The 18,154-nt window shown below is 37.6% G+C and overlaps 4 protein-coding genes and 2 long non-coding RNA genes across 19 annotated transcripts; 1 reads left to right on the forward strand and 5 right to left on the reverse strand.

The window, feature by feature from the left end:
* Positions 1–231: 231 nt before the first annotated feature.
* On the reverse strand, positions 232–1,504 carry LOC135791978 (uncharacterized). Its single transcript, XM_065302592.1, has 4 exons — positions 1,156–1,504; positions 933–1,104; positions 612–882; positions 232–550 (listed from the first exon to the last, which is right to left on the reverse strand). The coding sequence occupies exons 1-4, from the start codon at positions 1,224–1,226 to the stop codon at positions 393–395; spliced, it is 672 nt and encodes a 223-aa protein (XP_065158664.1). The 5' UTR covers positions 1,227–1,504; the 3' UTR covers positions 232–392.
* Positions 1,505–1,740: 236 nt separating this feature from the next.
* LOC135791998 (uncharacterized) lies at positions 1,741–3,291 on the reverse strand. 4 transcript variants are annotated; one of them, XM_065302620.1, is made up of 6 exons: positions 3,073–3,288; positions 2,785–3,022; positions 2,600–2,720; positions 2,336–2,521; positions 2,115–2,263; positions 1,877–1,999 (listed from the first exon to the last, which is right to left on the reverse strand). In XM_065302620.1, exons 1-5 carry the CDS (start codon positions 3,138–3,140, stop codon positions 2,121–2,123), a joined length of 756 nt encoding a protein of 251 aa, XP_065158692.1. In that variant the 5' UTR covers positions 3,141–3,288; the 3' UTR covers positions 1,877–1,999; positions 2,115–2,120. The 4 variants fall into 4 exon arrangements, 3 of the variants coding, with proteins under 3 accessions (XP_065158693.1, XP_065158692.1, XP_065158691.1); XM_065302619.1 differs by having other exon boundaries at positions 1,881–1,999; positions 2,119–2,263; XR_010548175.1 differs by having other exon boundaries at positions 1,899–1,999; positions 2,065–2,263.
* A 586-nt stretch (positions 3,292–3,877) lies between these two features.
* LOC135792772 (uncharacterized) lies at positions 3,878–4,381 on the reverse strand. Its single transcript, XR_010548459.1, has 2 exons — positions 4,185–4,381; positions 3,878–4,109 (listed from the first exon to the last, which is right to left on the reverse strand). It is a non-coding gene; the product is annotated as an uncharacterized lncRNA (long non-coding RNA).
* A 128-nt stretch (positions 4,382–4,509) lies between these two features.
* LOC135792771 (uncharacterized) lies at positions 4,510–5,815 on the forward strand. Of its 2 annotated transcripts, XR_010548458.1 has the most exons (3): positions 4,568–4,761; positions 4,821–5,621; positions 5,687–5,815. It is a non-coding gene; the product is annotated as an uncharacterized lncRNA (long non-coding RNA). The 2 variants fall into 2 exon arrangements; XR_010548457.1 differs by having other exon boundaries at positions 4,510–4,761; positions 4,821–5,815.
* On the reverse strand, positions 5,623–8,685 carry Tbc1d15-17 (TBC1 domain family member 15/17). The gene is given in 7 exon segments (XM_065303492.1): positions 5,623–6,229; positions 6,287–6,601; positions 6,653–6,687; positions 6,690–7,068; positions 7,151–7,398; positions 7,459–8,108; positions 8,441–8,685. Coding segments are annotated over 6 exon segments (1,854 nt in total). The 5' UTR covers positions 8,081–8,108; positions 8,441–8,685; the 3' UTR covers positions 5,623–5,974.
* Positions 8,686–8,956: 271 nt separating this feature from the next.
* On the reverse strand, positions 8,957–17,767 carry Vinc (vinculin). 10 transcript variants are annotated; one of them, XM_065303477.1, is made up of 15 exons: positions 17,410–17,767; positions 14,827–15,117; positions 13,835–14,746; positions 13,407–13,770; positions 13,315–13,347; positions 12,612–13,135; positions 12,463–12,544; positions 12,326–12,358; positions 11,942–12,049; positions 11,432–11,488; positions 11,007–11,045; positions 10,810–10,934; positions 10,417–10,750; positions 10,322–10,348; positions 8,957–10,226 (listed from the first exon to the last, which is right to left on the reverse strand). In XM_065303477.1, exons 1-15 carry the CDS (start codon positions 17,464–17,466, stop codon positions 10,054–10,056), a joined length of 3,159 nt encoding a protein of 1,052 aa, XP_065159549.1. In that variant the 5' UTR covers positions 17,467–17,767; the 3' UTR covers positions 8,957–10,053. The 10 variants fall into 10 exon arrangements, with proteins under 10 accessions (XP_065159549.1, XP_065159552.1, XP_065159553.1 ...); XM_065303480.1 differs by lacking the exon at positions 13,315–13,347 and having other exon boundaries at positions 17,410–17,766; XM_065303481.1 differs by lacking the exon at positions 11,007–11,045 and having other exon boundaries at positions 17,410–17,766.
* Positions 17,768–18,154: the final 387 nt, after the last annotated feature.

The following is an 18,154-nucleotide window of genomic DNA, read 5'->3' on the forward strand; positions in this document are numbered from 1 at the left end:
CAAGCGAGCAAACGAATCCGTTCCGATATCGGCATTGACTAGTCCTGTAGTATTTATGCAGACGAAATGAAACGGGCGCTCGGCTGGTTTTCCGTGGAACTGCCGACATTGGGATCTAATCATAGATTTCGAGTGTGGAGCTTCGAAAGCTTCGCTCCATCAACGCATCACCTCGATTCCCAATTACATTCGGATTCAATTTTTTTGCACAACTGCACAAAATTGAAAATATTGAAGGCTAGTAATTTATTACGTTTATAAAAACATTCGGAAATTCAAGTTTGCGTAAACAAAACATAAATTTTCAATTTGAAATCCTCTTGATACCCAAAATTTAAAATTACATTTTCAAAGCTCATCATCAATTTGTAATAACTTAAAATCAATTTAAATTATAAGTTTCTATCACCGTATCGACGACGTGATGACGGCAGAGGTTCCGCGTACTGCTGTCTATTTTTAATGATCGACATGCCGATCTTGGAAACGGTGTCTTGATATTCAGAACGACCAGTCAATGTCTTGCTGTATTTATCTTCAGCGTCTGTTGCTATAAATATTGACGAAAAGTTTAAAAGATAGTAATGTTGATGGTGATTTGAATTGATTACATTGTACGAAGGTGACAGGTTTGCAAGGGTCGATGATAGGCGTTTGGAAGCAGGAGTAGCGGAAGTTGGTTGGGTCTCGGTACGCTTGTGTTGGATCCGAGCTTTGAGATTTCACCGGGACACCCACGGGCGATTCGATTGCAGGGATCAGTTTTCTGTATTGCGTTATATTAATTCCGCGTTTCGCGTAATCAATCTGGTACGTGCTTTTGATTTTATCGTCATCTGTATCGCACGGATGGTCTAAGATTTCATTACTCAAAGTTGCAATCTAAAACAATTCTTATCAAGTTTAACTATTAAGTAATGAGTATTGATTACTTGTTCGTTGAGTAGAATTAATTCATGATGAAGTTGTCGCTCTTTCTCTGCGAGTTTTTCGTATCTTTTAAGTTGTGGGTCATACAAATGTGCATCACAGTGACAATATGGTTCTACTGCTTTGGCAACGAAGAAATTTCGTGGTTTGATTTTAACTGGAGGTTGTGATGGTCTAAAAAAAACAAATTTTATTAAATTTATTTAATAGTTTTGTATTACATGCTTTAGCTTTAATGGCTTTGGATATGGCCATATAAAATCCTTTTTTTGGATTGTCCCGAATGTGTCCACCATGTTTTCCACTTAAGATTTTTAATATTCAAATGATGACTAATTCAATATGAATTTACAAGAGCCACTGGCGTACGCCGAACTTATATTGGACTATTGGTTTTATAATAAATTTGTAGATGATCATAATAACCACATAAATGCAAAAATTTTGCGCCGTACGTGTGAGAGCTTCGATGAATAACATACTTGTTTGACTGATTTAAATAAATTGTAATTTGTTTGGACGTTTTTACTTATTTGTCAATCAATCAAACATTCACAGTAATTTACCATGTTCTTATGGAAACAGCAAACAAAGAAAAACATTATTGTGATCAGTGCTACTGGACTTTCGACAGCACACCTTCCCCCACCACTTTTAGCAGGTCAGCCGCAGGTATAAAAGGGCTGCGCGCTGTTCTCCCCCTGCTTTGATCATATCCTCGGTTCTTGTCGTATACAGGAGATTTCCAACTTTGAAAATTCAACCAATTAACTTATGTAATTTAAATAAACTAAAAATAAAATGAAGAAATTCATAAAATCAAAATTTTTATTTATAAGGATCATGTGATTGTAAATTTCTAACCGTTGATTCGCGCTGTCAAATGTATACTTAACAATTTATAGTGGCAATAAATTTGGACGCGTTTAAAATTGTTTACATTGTTGCATGCTACGACCGGCTGACCGCCCCCCATGCGCATGTGTCCGGTCCAATCGAATCATTTTCCCGTAGGAATTGATGTGTTCGTCGAATTCGTGCGTTCTGTGTGGGTGCCATCCTATAATGCCTGCAAGAAAAGCAATTATATATTCACAGCTACATCATGTAAACAAATTTTATTCTCCTCGATACCGTTACTACATATAAAATTAAATTTAGATTCTACAACACATTCATCTAACCAACATTTATTTATGGGGGCGATGATGAATCTTATTCCTAATGATTAACCCGCCCAATTTGCTGACGGCATCTTGATACTCCGAAGAACCCATGCCTACAATCGCCATCCTGCTGGGAATCACTGGACCGGTGGCTGGATATATTGCACCTAGATACATACACGCACAAGTAGAGATGTCTAGCTATGGTTTAGGTTTGAATTTATGCAGGATTTAGTTACCTCCGCCACATTTTTCGCCGAATTTCGGTGCGATGAGTCCACCGCCCGCGCTTGCTTTGAATGCCGAAGGTCGCTGATTGGGGCGGCAAGGATCGCCCGGAAGGCGCTCGGGTTCGGGACATGGAGGCAAGCCACGCACACCAGACGCTCTTAATAATTCATCGTACGGAGCCGCAGGATATTCCTCTATTAATTACATGAAAGCAATAATTAGTAAATTGATATCTCATGTTAATATTACGAATATTAATATTGGATACTAACGTAGATTACAGAAGTCGACCTCGTAAGTGGTCCGCAAACGATTTTTATTGATACGAGACATTAAATCATCCGGTGGGGCAGATTTTAGAACTTCATAGAGGAAAGGATACTTTAATTTCAACTAAAAATAGATTTTTTGTTAGATTTTGTGTTGTGTTCCATTTCATTGTTTTATATGCGCGTACTTTTTCCAAAAACACATTTGGTTGATTAAATCTCTGACTCTCCGATTCCGGTGGCGGGCCCACGCGTGCCGGATACAATTTTGGATCCATGAGTGGCGTGGCCGGGCCGGATTTCATGTACACATCCTTGTCGTAAATGTTTGGCGCTAAAAGTTTCATTTCCTCTTCGGCCTGGCCAACGCAGCGGCATGCGATCATGTCAGATGGCTCACCGCCCCCCATCGTTGCGGCATCCGGTCTGCAAACAAGGAAAATATACGTTCGGAAAAAATAATTAAGGACGCTTACTTCCGGCCGAAGGTACGAATGTACGGCCATAAAAAGTCTTTGCGATACGTTGACACAAATTGGTCCATGATCCTCTATTTTTCAGCGAGTCCAATTTCACACAATCAACATTAAATTAATTAAATTTTGTGGAAAATTTTGGCGTGAAAGAAAACTTGACAGCGTAAAAGCGAAACTACATTTGAAGTAATTGATAAATTGTCAATTAACGTCTAAGCAGTGCTAGTGTGATAATTAAGTTATGATTATAATGTAGTAGTATTGTTGTATTGTGGTAAACATAACTGGTAATCAAGAGATGAAAAACAAACAATATATAGCCATCGCAGGAATTTTGCAAGTGGTGCCCTCTACGCAAGTCAACTAATTCGCATTTTTATGCGCGCGCGTTTACTGGACACTTAGTTGCGACGCGGCGTGACTTGAGTCCTGCTTCTTTTCGGTCGGTGTTTGTGTTTTATCTTTAACCTGTTATTATTTATAACGTGCGGCATAGAGTTCGAGCTAGTAAGAGTAGCAATCAATCGAAACACAACTGAACAATGATTGATAGTGACCAGCAAGTGACCACACAGCAACAAAAACTCTGTGCTGTGCAACGGACGCGCTGCAGTAAAATGCTCAACACGTGTGCGCCATGTTTGTTGTACGAAAGACGATCTACCGATGCATTGCAAAGGTCAGTGAAATATTTATTAATATATGATTTTCTTACTATTCTGGGTTATTTGTTCATTTGAGGTTAGGAATATTTGAATGATCGGCTATATTTGAGGTTAGAAGTGGGTTTATTCATTTGCATAAGTTCGTTGGTCATTTGGTCGTTTTTAATTAACAGAATTGGACTGATATACAAGATGAATATAATTGGTCTACTCGTAAATCCGCTCTTATTAAAAATAAAAGCCCTACATCACACGAAACAAAACATTAACGTTGATCAGTGGTATAAATCTGGATTCCAACGGTGTGGTTCTGAAGATCTCAGTAGATATTTGACATGGTCATAGTTTCTCATTATTATTGGAATTCTTTCCCTGTAAATAAATTATGCAAGATTATAATACAAATTACTGATTAGTACTGCACAAAAATTGAAAACTTTCGAATACGTTTTTTGAGAAAAATGCTCAATTGGTTTATTGTAATAGGCTTGATACGTAGTGAGGAATTGTTCATTTGCATTATATTCATCCATTATTATCTATATTCTAGTGTATTACAAATATTATCGACTTTACATAAAATTTTGAAGTTTTTTATAAACTGACAAATTAAATTTACATGTTGAATCCATGGAGTTTGCATAACAAAATCCTGTGAATAATTTATAACTTTTTTTGGTATTTTTTACTTATATATCTCTTTTATTACTCTTCCAATGACTGGTTAATTATAAATAGCAAGATTAATTACAAGTTCACATAAAAATTTATTAAATGCGCACTGCCTTTGTTATGTACCTACTTTTGATGTACACTGTTCGTTTTAATAAACTTGAAATAAATCAAGCTACATATGGTTATTGAATAAATCAAATTGACACCTTAAAAAATTGTCTCGGATAAAAATTCTACGTGAAAAATTTAATTATTTTTTCTTCTAAATTCTTGGGGTTGCAATGGAAAAAACAAAGGAAACAACGTACGAATGTGCATTTCGACCAAGATGTTCTTGTACATGTCATAAGTTCGTATATTTTTATGATTCTATTATTAATCATTTCCAACAAATCAATATAATTATAGTAGAAAACTGGGTTCCAAATATTCGACCGCTTCACGCGACACGAACCAGGTTCGCCTTCTATTATTTGATCAGGACTTAGAAAAACAGAAAGTCAAGAAGAAGCGCAGAAGCTCAAGCTGCCAAACTGGAGATGATTTAGAAATCGAGCCGTATAACCGGTACAGGAAAGAAGTTGCACTGTCCAATGCCCCCAGTTGTTATTCCCGTCAGGCATACTCTTCTCCACCACCAAATTATCTGCCTGTCATGTTTATTGAACAATCTCCAATACCTGGCGTATATACTGGTTCCCCAGGCCTTCAAGTGCCTAGTGCCGGATTTAATATAACTCCGTCAATGTATCAATCAAATGGACCCTTCGGACTCTGTCCGGCAGCCTCTAATATGTCTCATTTTGCTAATAATAATTGGCCGCAGCCAAGCCAAGACACAAGACCGATGAATCGAAGTATTTGTCCGCATGGTAAAGTGCAGGAAAATACGAACGTACCTGGGGTACCATCGCGATTACCAATGCGATTCATTCAATCGCAATTACTAGGTATCCCCAATGCGTAGAATTAACAATGTCTTTGCGGCAATGCGTTTATGATAAGATCGAAAAAAGGATTATTCTTTAAAGCATGCAGAAGAAAATAAAATTTGACAACATTTTGTCTTAGAGGGATGAGGAAACGTTAGTTTCAATGTTTATAATTTGAACTTGTCTCTGTGGATGTGTTCGTTTGGATTTATCTAAATTTGTAGAAATGAAAACGTTTTGTGACGTTTAGTGAAAAAAATACATTACACAATGGAAGGTAACTTTATAAAATATTTATATACCTTAAAATAACAAAATTATAACATTGTCACTTCTTTTTAGCCTAAGTATCTTGATAGCTACAAAGGTAAAGTCACCAATAAAGAAAGAAAGTATGATACAATTTTATGCAAGTCATAAGGTGTTAATCAGTAATACAATTCTTAAGAAAATATACAAATAAGAACAGCATCATAATCTTGCTTATTTTTGCATTCTGAGTGCATATACTGTGGTTAATAAAAATCACTATCTGTTATTACATACTTAACAACACAAGTATTGTAACTAAAAATACCGATTATGTGAACTTATGTGATAAATTATATCAATGCGCTGGTCAACAAAAGATTAGAGAAAGTTTGATTGCAGTGCATGCTCATAACCAATTTCCGAATCGGCAATGTTCAGCGTTTCGAGTGAACACGGCCCGCCGATGCTGTCGGTTTGAGAATCGTTCGGCGATGAATTGTTCAAAATAGGAAGTCCCAAGATGATACGAACGGGATCTGTGAGATGTTCTGCGGTTTTGACTTGGTTGTAGATGCCTTCGGCACGATTTAGCAGTGTGTTTATGTCTAATTGACCGGACAAGTCGTTTATATGCTGAAATTTCATTGAAAATTAGAATTTGCTAACAAAAGGCGGAAAGAATAGACGTACTTTTAGTATTTCGGTAAAGCCGTAACCATTCTCCATTAATGTAGTCTTCTCAGCCTCGAGTATTGATACGCATATTAACAAATGGAAGTTTTGGCAAGGCAATCCTGTCCACAATACTTCCCACAGCTGCATTACATCCTCTTCGGATAATTCTCGTTTGAACCACACCAGTAACCACCGGAAGCAAAAGAACATATTACCGGAGTCATGTCGATCCAGATAATTAGCCATTTGTGGATTTACAAATGACAGTAATGTGTGCAGGTTTTCCAATTGCTCCTTCATACCAGCTTGGTCAATGTCAAAATTCGAACTCTAAAATTCAATTTTACTATTTGCATTTTCAAGTACTATTTCTGCACATACCACTTTATCCATGAAACCTACAAAGCACCAAAAGCATCCACTTCATTGTCCAACAAGTGCAGTATCGGAGATAACAGATCACTCATTCCTTGCACATACCCGAGGTCAAAATTATACATCACGTACGTCATCAATATTTCGTAGAGCGTTTGCAAATTCGGATTATTATCACCCGCATAATACGGCATGTTGCGATCGGTTCGATTCACATCCTTTTCAATCAGACTCTTTCTCTCTCGGTAGTCCGCAAAGTTTTCTTCCTGCGACTTTGTGATGGTTTTCCACTGCAATTTCATTCCGTAATACTCTTCTTTCTTTTGTTTTTGTATTTGTTTTCTGAGCTCATGTGTACTATTCCACGGGTAATATTCGAGCAAGTACTTCCACAACTCGCCTCTTATCGACGTATGCACACCCTAGGGAATAAATATACTTATGAGAAACTTGCATTTATCAATTTATAAAGCTATAAACTTAGTTTTAGTATATTCAACTTACGCCACGGAATATATGCAATTTGGTGAATTCGATATCTTCGACGCGACCTTCGTTATCTTGCAAACTTTTCCATTGCTCCGCCGTTAGTGGTCCTCCTCGAGGGTAGTCCTTTCGTGAAGGTAGTTCCGGTTGCACAACTTCGTACTCTTCCGGTGGCGGAGCATGTGAACTTTCTAACTCTGTTAAACTTCGATTCAAGATATCTTGTGTTTGTTCGTCCATTGGACGATCATTTGGACCGGCAGTAACTATACACATAAAATAAAACAATTAAATTAATTTTAAAACATTATGAATAGTATAACTACCAATGTCTGCAATTTTACTGAATGCTTGAAATGTTGTCTCATAGGGTTGTATATTGGATACCAAATTCCACCATGTAAATTTTGGTGAGTCAGTAAACAGATCTAATTCAGCAAAAGATCGATCCAATTGCCGCGCAGCACCTCTGTCATCACTTAGGCAGATAAATTTTAATTTATCCCTTTTTGTTGGCATTGTCTCTATCAGCTGTCTCAGAAGTGAAAGCAAAGCTGAACAGTTGCCATGTTGAAAGAAAAAACTGCATATTGTATCTCCAGATCCAGAGGAAAGTTGTAATCTATCATTCTTTTTTGACACTTTAAATGTGTGTATTTCTCTCAGATTTATTTTGATGTATTTTGATTTGGACTTCATGCTTGAGCTGGAGTGATTCTTTATTGTTTCCACTACAGCCCACTCTTGGTCATGGAAATCTGAATCAATAGTGTCTGTATCATTGGGTTTCCATTCAATGTATCTGCTTGTGTTTGAATTCAAATATTCCGTGATGTACAAAGAGCCAGTCTGATTCATGTAGGACATATAATAGGTTTGTGTCTCCTTCAAGAGAACACCATCTTGGATAAAGAGTTGCATGCATTCCTCTGCTGGTTCATCCATCATAAACAATGTTTTATCCTATATCACAACACTGGAGCAAAACAAAGAGATAATTAGAAGTGCATTGACATAGTTTGAACTATTGTGTAACAATTGTTTACATTTAGTTTTGTTTGAAAAAACAATAGAAAGCACAATTATTCGGTGTAAAGCTGGTAATTACATTATTTTTTACTAGTTTCCTGTGGTTTTCGGTAGATATAAACCCAAAATAGTGTAATTACCGCAAATAATTGGCATAAAAATAACGTTGTTATGTGCATGGTGCAACACATGGCAATCAGCGAACTTTTGTCACATGTTCTAACTTTATATAGAAGTTTTACGATTTGGTGTTTGAATATATTAATAGTTCATGCTTACCAGTCTTATCTTGTTTCTCAAAAACTAACCACTCGGTGCAAATAGTTGTCTGATTTTGTTAATGACAATCAGGATGACACATACCCTCTTTGACATGTGTCAGTTGTAAACATAAGAAAAACAACACACGGCGTGGAAGGGCAAGGATGGAAAATTCTGGTGATAAACCTTGGAATGTATGTTCATGGAATAAATGTTTCAAAACAAAAGTTATCGAACTGTGTTCCTAGCTTTTGTAATCAATATATTGCGCATGTAAGGTGTGGTACAGCATGTTAGAATAACATAATAATACAGGCTATCTGTAGGTCAAAACCTGAACTATAGTAATAATGCACTCGCATAGTAGATGGCAGCACGTGTATCGAATTTCAGAGAAAATTTATTTCGCTTTTGTTTTGACATTGAACATGTAAGATCAGAGATTATTTATAAAACCGTGATATTTTACACTATCATAACTCAAATCGTCTTGTTTACAAACACTATGTGGGTAGCAGAATAGACACAATAAAATGCTTGAAGCCAATTCACTTTAATAAAATATGCTGTTTACATTATAGAATATATTTGATTCAATTAACAAAATTAATATTGTTATGCATTAAATTTCAATACACAAACCATCCCATTAAATTTCACAGGATTTCGTTAATTAATTGATAGTTCAAAGTCGTTCAAATGTAAATACGTATATTATCATCGTTTAATAATAAAATAATCTTGTTATTAACTTGTTCATTTAGTATTATTGCAACAGTATTATTACGCACCGTTCTATTCAACATCTAGTTCGTTAGGCAACGATAACGAGAACAAGAACAAATCCTAAATTTATTACGTTTAGTAGTCTTTATAAGCAATAAATAATTTTGGCACTAATTAACACTCAGTAACAAATTTTCTGCATTTCTTGCATGTAGGCATGTATACATTGTAAAATTCTAAAAGTTCTATAAATCTTGGCAATTACTAGTAAAGCTTATAAAAATATCTATTCCCTTTGGACTTCCAAAGTGGTCTGAATCTTTAAAATTGATAAATATTTCTCTGTCTTATCAGTAGATCAACACGGACGAGTACTAATGGTACAGGGTAATCTATACGAACAGTAGATAGGCTTTCTCATAAGGCATCCGACTTTCTACGATTGTAACAAGACACACGTTATTCATTTCTGCCAATTTCTTAATGTATTTTTTGGCGTCGTGATAAAATTCATCAAAGTTAAGGCCATTTTTCGATTGCCGACATTCGTTTTAATACTAGAGTTTTGTTATTCACTTACTTATATCAAACGACTTCATATAAACTATTTTATATAGAAACAAGCCTCATTACGGTTGTCTTAATTGTCTTAGGGTGTTTTTAAAATATTGCACACAAAATACCTGATCCGACACACGCTTGTAAGTAATATTAAAATAGTTGCTCAAATATTAGTTGGTTACATTCGTAAACTATTATAGTTAATTGTATTAACTGTCCAAGAAGTTTGTAGTTTCGTTATTGTATGCATCATGGTTAGCATCGTATTAATTCGTTTTCCTTTGTCTTCAGTTTCATTTGTTTCTATTCGTTTGGCAGATTTTTATCATCGGCTTAGGTACAGTTTAAGCGTACGCGTACCACGGTTGACGTCGCACCCAACGCAATTTGCCTTGGGTTTGCGAGTGAATCTTAATGGAAGCACCTTCGGCAGCTCTCACAGTTTCCTTCACGCTCTGCATCAGATTTTGTGCGTTGCCTTCCAACATTTCGGTCGCTTCACGATCTTCCTCGGAACCTACACGGATAATAAAAATGTTATACATAAAACATAAAATTAGAAACGATTCAAGACATGACATTCACGAGTTAATAAAATGAATGGTATTTTACCTCCCCTTTTCACTCTAGTAGTGTCAGCTTTTGAAGAAAAGGTTAAAGAAAAAGTAAAGTTAGAAAATGATTTATATGAGAAAACGTATAATTACCTTGGTCACCAAGCATAGTCGCCTTAACAGTGCTGAGAATCTTAAGCTGCGTAGCAATCGTGGGAATACGTTCGCACACTTGCAATAAGTTGGTGCGGATACGTTTATCCGTGCACTCTCTAGCCAACTGCTTGGCAATTCTTGTTACATCCGCGCTGGCATCTGCGATTGCTTTAGCCGTAGCAATCAGCTCCCGTTTGCTACCCTTGTCGTCATTATGTACCAACTCTGATAGACGTGCCATCAAGAGGGCCATTTTACGCGCGGCAGCAATAAGTTCGTTATCCTTGGCAGACCATTGACGGACTTCCCGATGTAGATTATGCGCAGCAACCTAAATAATTCACATATCACATTATCACATACTTCTTTTATCTTCAATTACAATGTTACCATAATGGGTTGACTGGCATTCGGAGCATTCTTGAAAACATCGTCTTCATCATCTGTCTCTGGTGGTGGAGGACGCATTGGGGCTCCATCGCCCATCGGTAGTGGAGGACGTGGTGGTGCGGAATCTATACATAGATAAAAACGTGAACAACCAACACAAATAAACAAAAACATGAAATATGACAATAATGCATTACCATCTTCCATGATATATTGCGGAATAAATCGATAATATCCTGCATTTGATTTGTATGAAGCATGAAACATTCAAATTATGTTATTACATACACAAACATGTTATTCAATGCAGGATTATTCACAAATAGCAAGCCTAACAATAAAGCAAAGCGGTTCTATAAGCTGAATTAATCGTTTTATAATGTTATTGTCACAAACACACGCGATAAAACTTGAAATGTGAGCTCATTGTCACTGAAACGAATAATCAGCCCTGTTTGAAAGGTTTCCATCTAAAACGGCTCAAATGGGTTGTGATGATTTGTCGAAACATGCCATTTCGACGAGAAAAAAGTGGTCAAACTAAAGAGTTTTGAATTTAACCATTGGTAACATACAGGTATAACGTATACATCAACCATTAAGCCAACTGTTGTATGTTTACCTGGCTCCTGGTAATTATTTGGCACTAGCTCCTGACAGAGCAGGTCTGAATTGTCTCCTGTTTATGCAATCACATCCAAGGTTGCAATGCAGATGACGAATGAATGCGTGCGTTTGAGTGGAAGAGAAAAACAGTAGAGTAAAATACATACAGAAAAAGTTAAAAATGAGTTTTCGAGTGTTTATACTATCGGTACGCATTGAATCACCCACATGATTTTTCCAGCTTTATAAATAGCTTTTTGTAACGCGGAGCGGTATAAAAATCGAATGGTATGTTCAATGCATCGCCAAAGAATGTGTATGTGGCATGTGGAATGGAATGCGCCTGCATTTTGTACAAAATAATATTTAGGGTGTTTTCGTGTACTAACATGTTCAAAAGAGTTCATTGAATTAGTGTATAGATGTTTGCATTTTGCGCATATCAAGATGCTCCATGCTTGTTCAGAATAAATTAATTGTGTTGGGTGTTTGTGTTTGCGATTAGGTATGCTTTGTCTTTCAATACCTCTAGCCCATTTTGGCAGAGGACTCACTCTGCCTGGCTGATGTTGGACGGGGCTCAAGACGCGCAATTCGCTCCCGGGAGTCGGTGTGTTTCTTAGCGGTTCGCCAACTACAAAATGTTAAAGCATGTTTGGACGTTCCACGTGGCTTCCCCAAGAAATGGAAAGCACTTTACAGAGAACACTAATATTTACAGTGCCTGTGAGCGTACTACGCTTAGTAGTTCAGATTAAAGATAAAATGTACAATGAAGAATTATGAACTTCTACCAAAGAAAACAAATAAGAATTATTTTCGACATTCAGTGATAAAAAGAACACCGTGAATTCAAAACCAGAAAAACGAAACACACAGAGATAGTAATGAACGCAGACGATATTTATACCTTGCTTTTGGAAATATTGCTGCTGTACAGGTTCTGCAATTACAATATATATTTAGGAGATATTTTTGCAATGAATATTTAAATGCCCCACCACCACTTTGATTTCACCAACACCAACCAACTGTTAAAAAACTTACCCAGATTCAAAGCGTTCATGTCGGGTAATGGCGGTAAATCAGGTTGAATAGCCTTGCGCACCATTCCTACCGCGTTCAGTAACTAGAGACAGTATAATAATAATTACAAACACTCGCTTGTTATTTTTATTTATTAATTGTAAACAAACCCCTTTATTAGAATCCCTCCAACGGGAACCAGCAGCGGCGTCAGATGGCTTCATCGCCACATACTTCGCATCCTGGACCATTGGTGGGATACTGTGTTGCAAGGCATCGGAAGCCCGATTGATCTCATCGATGAACATTGGGTCCTCGGAATTGTCGCTCTCCTGCTTGGCCACGGTAAGTACCCTATTAGCAAGACGCGCAATTGATGAAGTGTTGTCCACCATTTTTTGGGGGTTCTGATTTTTGATGGCTTCCTCGCATAAGAAAGTATGCTTTTTCATTTGATCTTCGGTAGCTTTGATAAACTCAGCTGAGTCTGTTGCTTCATCGCACAGATTACGCATTTTAGTTAGCAAATCAGCGTATTGCCCGCGCAAATTCTCAAAATGTTCATCGGCAGTCTTCGACTCTGGATAATTCATGCGAATACTACCAGCCGAAACTAGTTGCGGAGTCAAGCTATCCACTTGATTCGCGCAACTCTGAAGAGCTTCAGCCAATTTTTTATTTCCGCTGCTACCACCTAGAAGATGATTATTTTAGTACCCATTTTAGCAAAACCCGATATTTTGATCGCAAAATTCGACATTAAAGGGATAAGAGTCATGGCACTGTTTTTAACATCTTTAACATCTTAAATTTCATATTAACACGTTTGGTAAACGGCACACGTTTAGCGCACGCAGGTACAAACTAACTTACGCGTGGTATTTCTAACAAATTCAGATTTAACAGCTATAATCAATAATTAAAATGATAAGCAATGAAAAAATAATTTGTTATAAATAAATTACCTGCTGCAACCATGCGAGCAGTTTTCACTGCGCGATTGGAGAAATGTTGTAAATTAGCCGCCTTATCCTCAAAATTCTGGTAACGATTCGGCGAGCCTTCAGGCGCCAGTACAGCTTCGGTAAACAACCTCAACGGAGTGACGATGTCAATAAAATCTTCCACGACGCGGTTGACAACCGCTTGATTTATCTTCTCCTTCAATTCGTGAAGTTTCTGGGCTAATTTTCTAGCGATTTCCTGCGCTTCAGGAGAATCACCACGACCTTGAGCGCATAATTCCGACAAACGCTTGCTCAACGCCTCAACTTCATCGCATAATTGTTGTACTTCCGCTTTATGATGTCCCGGAAGTCCCTCGGCAACCTAACGCGTTAAAAATACAACGCTCATCAAAAAATCATTTACATTTAAATTGAATCACACAAACCTTTCGCCCCTCTTCAACAATTAATGCAATCGCACGTTTCCCTAGACCTTTATCGTCTTGTCCAGGATTGGTCAGCCATTTTCTAGCCTGTTCAATACGTCCCTGCACCGTGTGCGCAGTCTGCTGTAATCCTGCCTTGTCCACCGCAATCACGGCGTTCATAATACCCTGTTGCAAGCTGCCAAGTTTCTCTTTGATACCTCTAGCTAAAGATTCCGCTTGAGGTGTAGCACCTTTACCATCCTGGCGCAGTTCGCACAGCGCGTCAGTCATGGTGGTCAAATCAGAACACAGTTTCCTGATGAACTCAGCATCTTTCGGCATGCAGCGATCAGCGACTTTTCTCGCATCATCAATGATCTGCCTCAATGATTTCTCGCCGATGCCGCCGCGCAAAGCTTGCGGATCCATCAACCAGTCATTAGCCGCATTAATCTTATTCTGTATAGCATTCTGCAGTTTCTTTAGCACCGTAATATTATCTAAATCAGACTGTTCCTCGTCGTAGCTGGTCAATTGTAATACGCGAATGATTTCGTTAATCTCCTCCGCCATACGAGTCGTCAGATACACGCGATTCTCAGCTGCCTCCTCAGCACCCTTACCCCCGCTCGACATGATATGAATGTAGATCTTCATCGAACAGATCAAAATCGGCGCGAGGGTTTTCACCTGTTCAATACAGCGCACCAAGATTTCAGCGTGCACTTGGTGGGTGAGCTCTTTTTCACGAGCGCTGACATCGCGAGTGACTTTACTCAAACACGGACTTAAATCACGTAAAAATTGCACGAGTTCTTCCATCGTTTCGATCACCTCGGCGACCGCGAGGTAATCTAAAACGCGATGGCATTCGCGCACGATTTTGCGTACCTCCGACTCGTCGAAGCATAGCAGTAGAGCCGATGTCGCCTAGAGCAATTATCAACAGAAAACGAAACAGTATAGTACTTACTTACAACGACGTTATCTAAAAAATGTTGAAATTCTACCTGGAGAATTCCACCGCTGCCTTCGATAAGTCTCTTCCTTGCTGGACCGCTGAACGGGTCTTGTTTAAGCATACCGCTCGCCTCCTCCAAAAGTTTCGAGGACTTCTCGACGCGGACCAAAGCGGCGGGCATATCCTGTCGCAAGATCGCGTCGTCGCTGCTGTTGATGGTTTCTCTGCCGACCTTGACCAAGTTCGACACCGCCACGCTGACGGTGCGCACTGGCTGCTCCAAGTTGGGCATTGCATTGCCATCTTCAGCTTCTTCATGTAATATCACTAATCGTGACACCTACAAGTTATTTTTTGAAAATTAATTTTTTTTCTATTTTAAATAAAGCGGAATTTGGTTTCCGTCCATCCGGCAATGAATTGCTAATTAGTCAGTGTTAGCATACCGTTGAGTAATATTCCTGGAACGCGAAATGGCAAAACGGTAGGCAATAACTCTAAACGTGAAAATTGAATTGCGCATTCTCATTGATTGGATTGCAGAGTTCATGCGAACATATGGCTCTCGTGATTCGTGAAATATTCGTGTAGGATGCAAACGGTGAATATCAATGTGTAAGTGTCGCAAGCGCGCAAGAATATAGCGTTAATGTTTTACTGAAATAATCAATAAATCTGTGGGTATTTCACCGATCCAGCTAAAACTATGACTAGACGGCGGAAAAAATAATAATTTCAACATACACAACTATTTTTTTTTACAAAATACCATATTATAGAAACATGTGTTTAATTTAAATTAAATCCAGTTTAATGCCAGTAAATCACAAACAAACAGCAATTATAGTAAAGCATGTAATGATTTACGCTCCTTTTATAATAAACAACTACAACTACAGCAAAAAAACCTCAACAGATAAGCATTGCAAACAAATCATAGAAATTATTGTGCGTTCGTAGTCAATTGTGGGTTGACACTAAACACGTCACAAATTTATGCGTTGTGCGAGAACGAAGTCAAAGTGTCCATGCGCCGCCAAACACGGACATCGGACGCGTTCTTGTCGCGAATGTGCTTATACGACGCTCGTCGTCTCATTTTCGATTTAGGTCAGTTTTCTGTTTTCAGCGTGCACATTAGATGCTGACCTAAACTGGGTCGAGTGCGTGCCTTGTGCCTGTGCATACATCAAACAATCGCCGGCGCAATAAATTTAAAGTTCATTAGATGCATGTACATATTTTATTGAGCAGAAAACAGTCATTACTTTGATTATAACGAATGGATTGTTGCTAACAAATTTATTATTGTTTAAGCCATGTGTTACATCACTTTCATTTTTAATCAATGATCATTCAATTTATAACATGACTATAACTATAAAAGTGATTAATTTAGGATATTCCGTAATTTTGCGTCGTTTCCGTAGAAAAAAAAAACGACATTAAATATAATAACAGCAAACAGCTATAACTTGGTGTGTATTGATTGTAGATATCAGTATTTTGATAAGAAATGGTTTAAATATTATACCTTCTGGAATTAGTTCACGTTACGAGTTGCTAATATTAAAAAATGCGCTAAATTTAAAAGTGTTACGTTTATTTCGGTTACAAATTATTATTTTAATAATAAAAAATTAAATATAATATTTTTATTTAACTTTGAATAATCACGTTGACCGTGATAACATTTATCGATTATATTTCAGTATTAAATAGAAATAAATGATGTCCTTGCAATTATATTTACTCCGCGTCTTCTCGCTATCCTGCTGGACAATGGTAGACTCCGCGAAAGCGCAGAGCGTCGGACCCGATATTAAACAGGCGATAAAAGCAACGTCTTCGCACAATACGGGACACACCCACCCGTCCGGACTAAAAATAAGACCGCAGTCGCCGCAGTCGAATAATATTCAAGTAGCGCGCCCGTGCCTTTTAAAGTGCACGGAAAATTGGTTCGCACACCAACGCCGATGGGAAACTTTCGCACACGTGCGACACAATGCGCACCTTTGAAGATCATGCGAAATATCAGCAAATAGCGTTCTACTTCCGCTGAAATATTTACATTAAACTATTTGCGCAAGCAGAATCATAAAATAAAGAAATCATACATTTTTATAAATGAAACTTATAATGTAATAATATGAAAAGTGTTGAAGAAAATTGCAGCCAAGTAATAAACGCGGCGAAACGGCAAACATAATCTAAAATAGAGGTAGTATCCGGCGTGGTGCGCGGATATACACTACACACCTAAGCACTAAGCGCCTACATAGGTAGAATAACTATTAAAAAATAATTTTTGGCAGCGTTCCAGGTTTTCCTCGCCGCAGTTGTGTTACACTTTTCGTTTTTCGTTTATATTTATTCGAGACGAGTACTAGAAAGCCTGCGACCCGATGATTCATTTGTTTGTCATATTCTTATGTCATCAATTAGCGCAATTTAAAGAAAATCCAACTAAATTCCACGTTTATAAAATTCGAATATTATTAGTACTATGAACTCATTCCGAACTACCTTGGCATTATAATATTCAACGCGGTTTTCTCGCGTGATTTATATTGAATAAAATCGCTTAAAAGTAATAAGTTATGTGATAATGTAAACAAACGTGCATTACCTGTTGTGCGACCGGTTCGAGAATAGACTCGATGGTTTTCGTATGGAAGACTGGCATTTTGGCGGTGATTTTTTTGGTATTTGCACACGTTGAATTAAATTATTTAAATATTATATTGCACCGACTGTTGTTTTACAATCGAATCCTAACCTAGTTCCCAAAGCACGACCGAGTTTATTTGAATAACATATTACGAAAACAAATGACAACACAGCAAAGATTATCAACGCGCACAGTCTACGCGAGGTAATTAAGCAGACTGCGGAGACCAGTCTCGCATTCGTAAATCGTATGCGGTCGCATTGAATGCGGCTAAATGTAGTAATGTAATCAAACGTCTCGACTGTAGTCATCAAAATAAGAAATCAAAGGAGTATGAGAAGGAAAGAGCTTTCAGGGTCGAATTGATCCGAAAGCTTACTGCTGGTGTTCGACTAACTTCGTTTTATGCGCAGCAGCGCCGTCTTGCAGGAAATGGAAACAGGAGTGCTTCACAAGTGTGTCGCAGAGCTCGCCTAGATAGAAAGCTTTTTCCGAAAAATCTCGGCGGGAGTTGCCAATGTTAAAATAGCATTACTGAACTATTTTTGAAGCCTAAAAGACTGCAATATACAATTAAACATTTTTGGGAATATTAGTTTATTTATTTAGAGATTTATTAACTATTATATTCATAGATTCTAATAAATTTTCTGTTAAAAATCTGTATGCATTAAGTACAATGCACAATGCATTAAGTACTTGA

The sequence above is a fragment of the Atheta coriaria genome, unplaced genomic scaffold (assembly GCF_025399875.1).
Source record: "Atheta coriaria isolate IRGN ID8LTWV9N9 unplaced genomic scaffold, Caltech_Dcor_3.1 hic_scaffold_5_pilon, whole genome shotgun sequence".
Classification (NCBI taxonomy): Eukaryota; Metazoa; Arthropoda; class Insecta; order Coleoptera; family Staphylinidae; genus Dalotia; species Dalotia coriaria.

What these genes read in the sequence shown, in the direction of transcription:
- LOC135791978 (XM_065302592.1), bottom strand. Translation starts at nt 1,226, where the DNA reads ATGGTGGACACATTCGGGACAATCCAAAAAAAGGATTTTATATGGCCA. An exon ending in TAATTCTACTCAACGAACAA is followed by an intron (nt 883 to 932) that starts GTAATCAATACT and finishes GAATTGTTTTAG; the next exon opens with ATTGCAACTTTGAGTAATGA. An exon ending in ACCTGTCACCTTCGTACAAT is followed by an intron (nt 551 to 611) that starts GTAATCAATTCA and finishes CAATATTTATAG; the next exon opens with CAACAGACGCTGAAGATAAA.
- LOC135791998 (XM_065302621.1), bottom strand. Translation starts at nt 3,140, where the DNA reads ATGGACCAATTTGTGTCAACGTATCGCAAAGACTTTTTATGGCCGTAC. An exon ending in ATTCGTACCTTCGGCCGGAA is followed by an intron (nt 3,023 to 3,072) that starts GTAAGCGTCCTT and finishes CCTTGTTTGCAG; the next exon opens with ACCGGATGCCGCAACGATGG. An exon ending in CAAATGTGTTTTTGGAAAAA is followed by an intron (nt 2,721 to 2,784) that starts GTACGCGCATAT and finishes ATCTATTTTTAG; the next exon opens with TTGAAATTAAAGTATCCTTT.
- Vinc (XM_065303477.1), bottom strand. Translation starts at nt 17,466, where the DNA reads ATGCCAGTCTTCCATACGAAAACCATCGAGTCTATTCTCGAACCGGTC. An exon ending in TTGTTGAAGAGGGGCGAAAG is followed by an intron (nt 13,771 to 13,834) that starts GTTTGTGTGATT and finishes TTAACGCGTTAG; the next exon opens with GTTGCCGAGGGACTTCCGGG. An exon ending in GACTATGCTTGGTGACCAAG is followed by an intron (nt 10,349 to 10,416) that starts GTAATTATACGT and finishes TTTCTTCAAAAG; the next exon opens with CTGACACTACTAGAGTGAAA.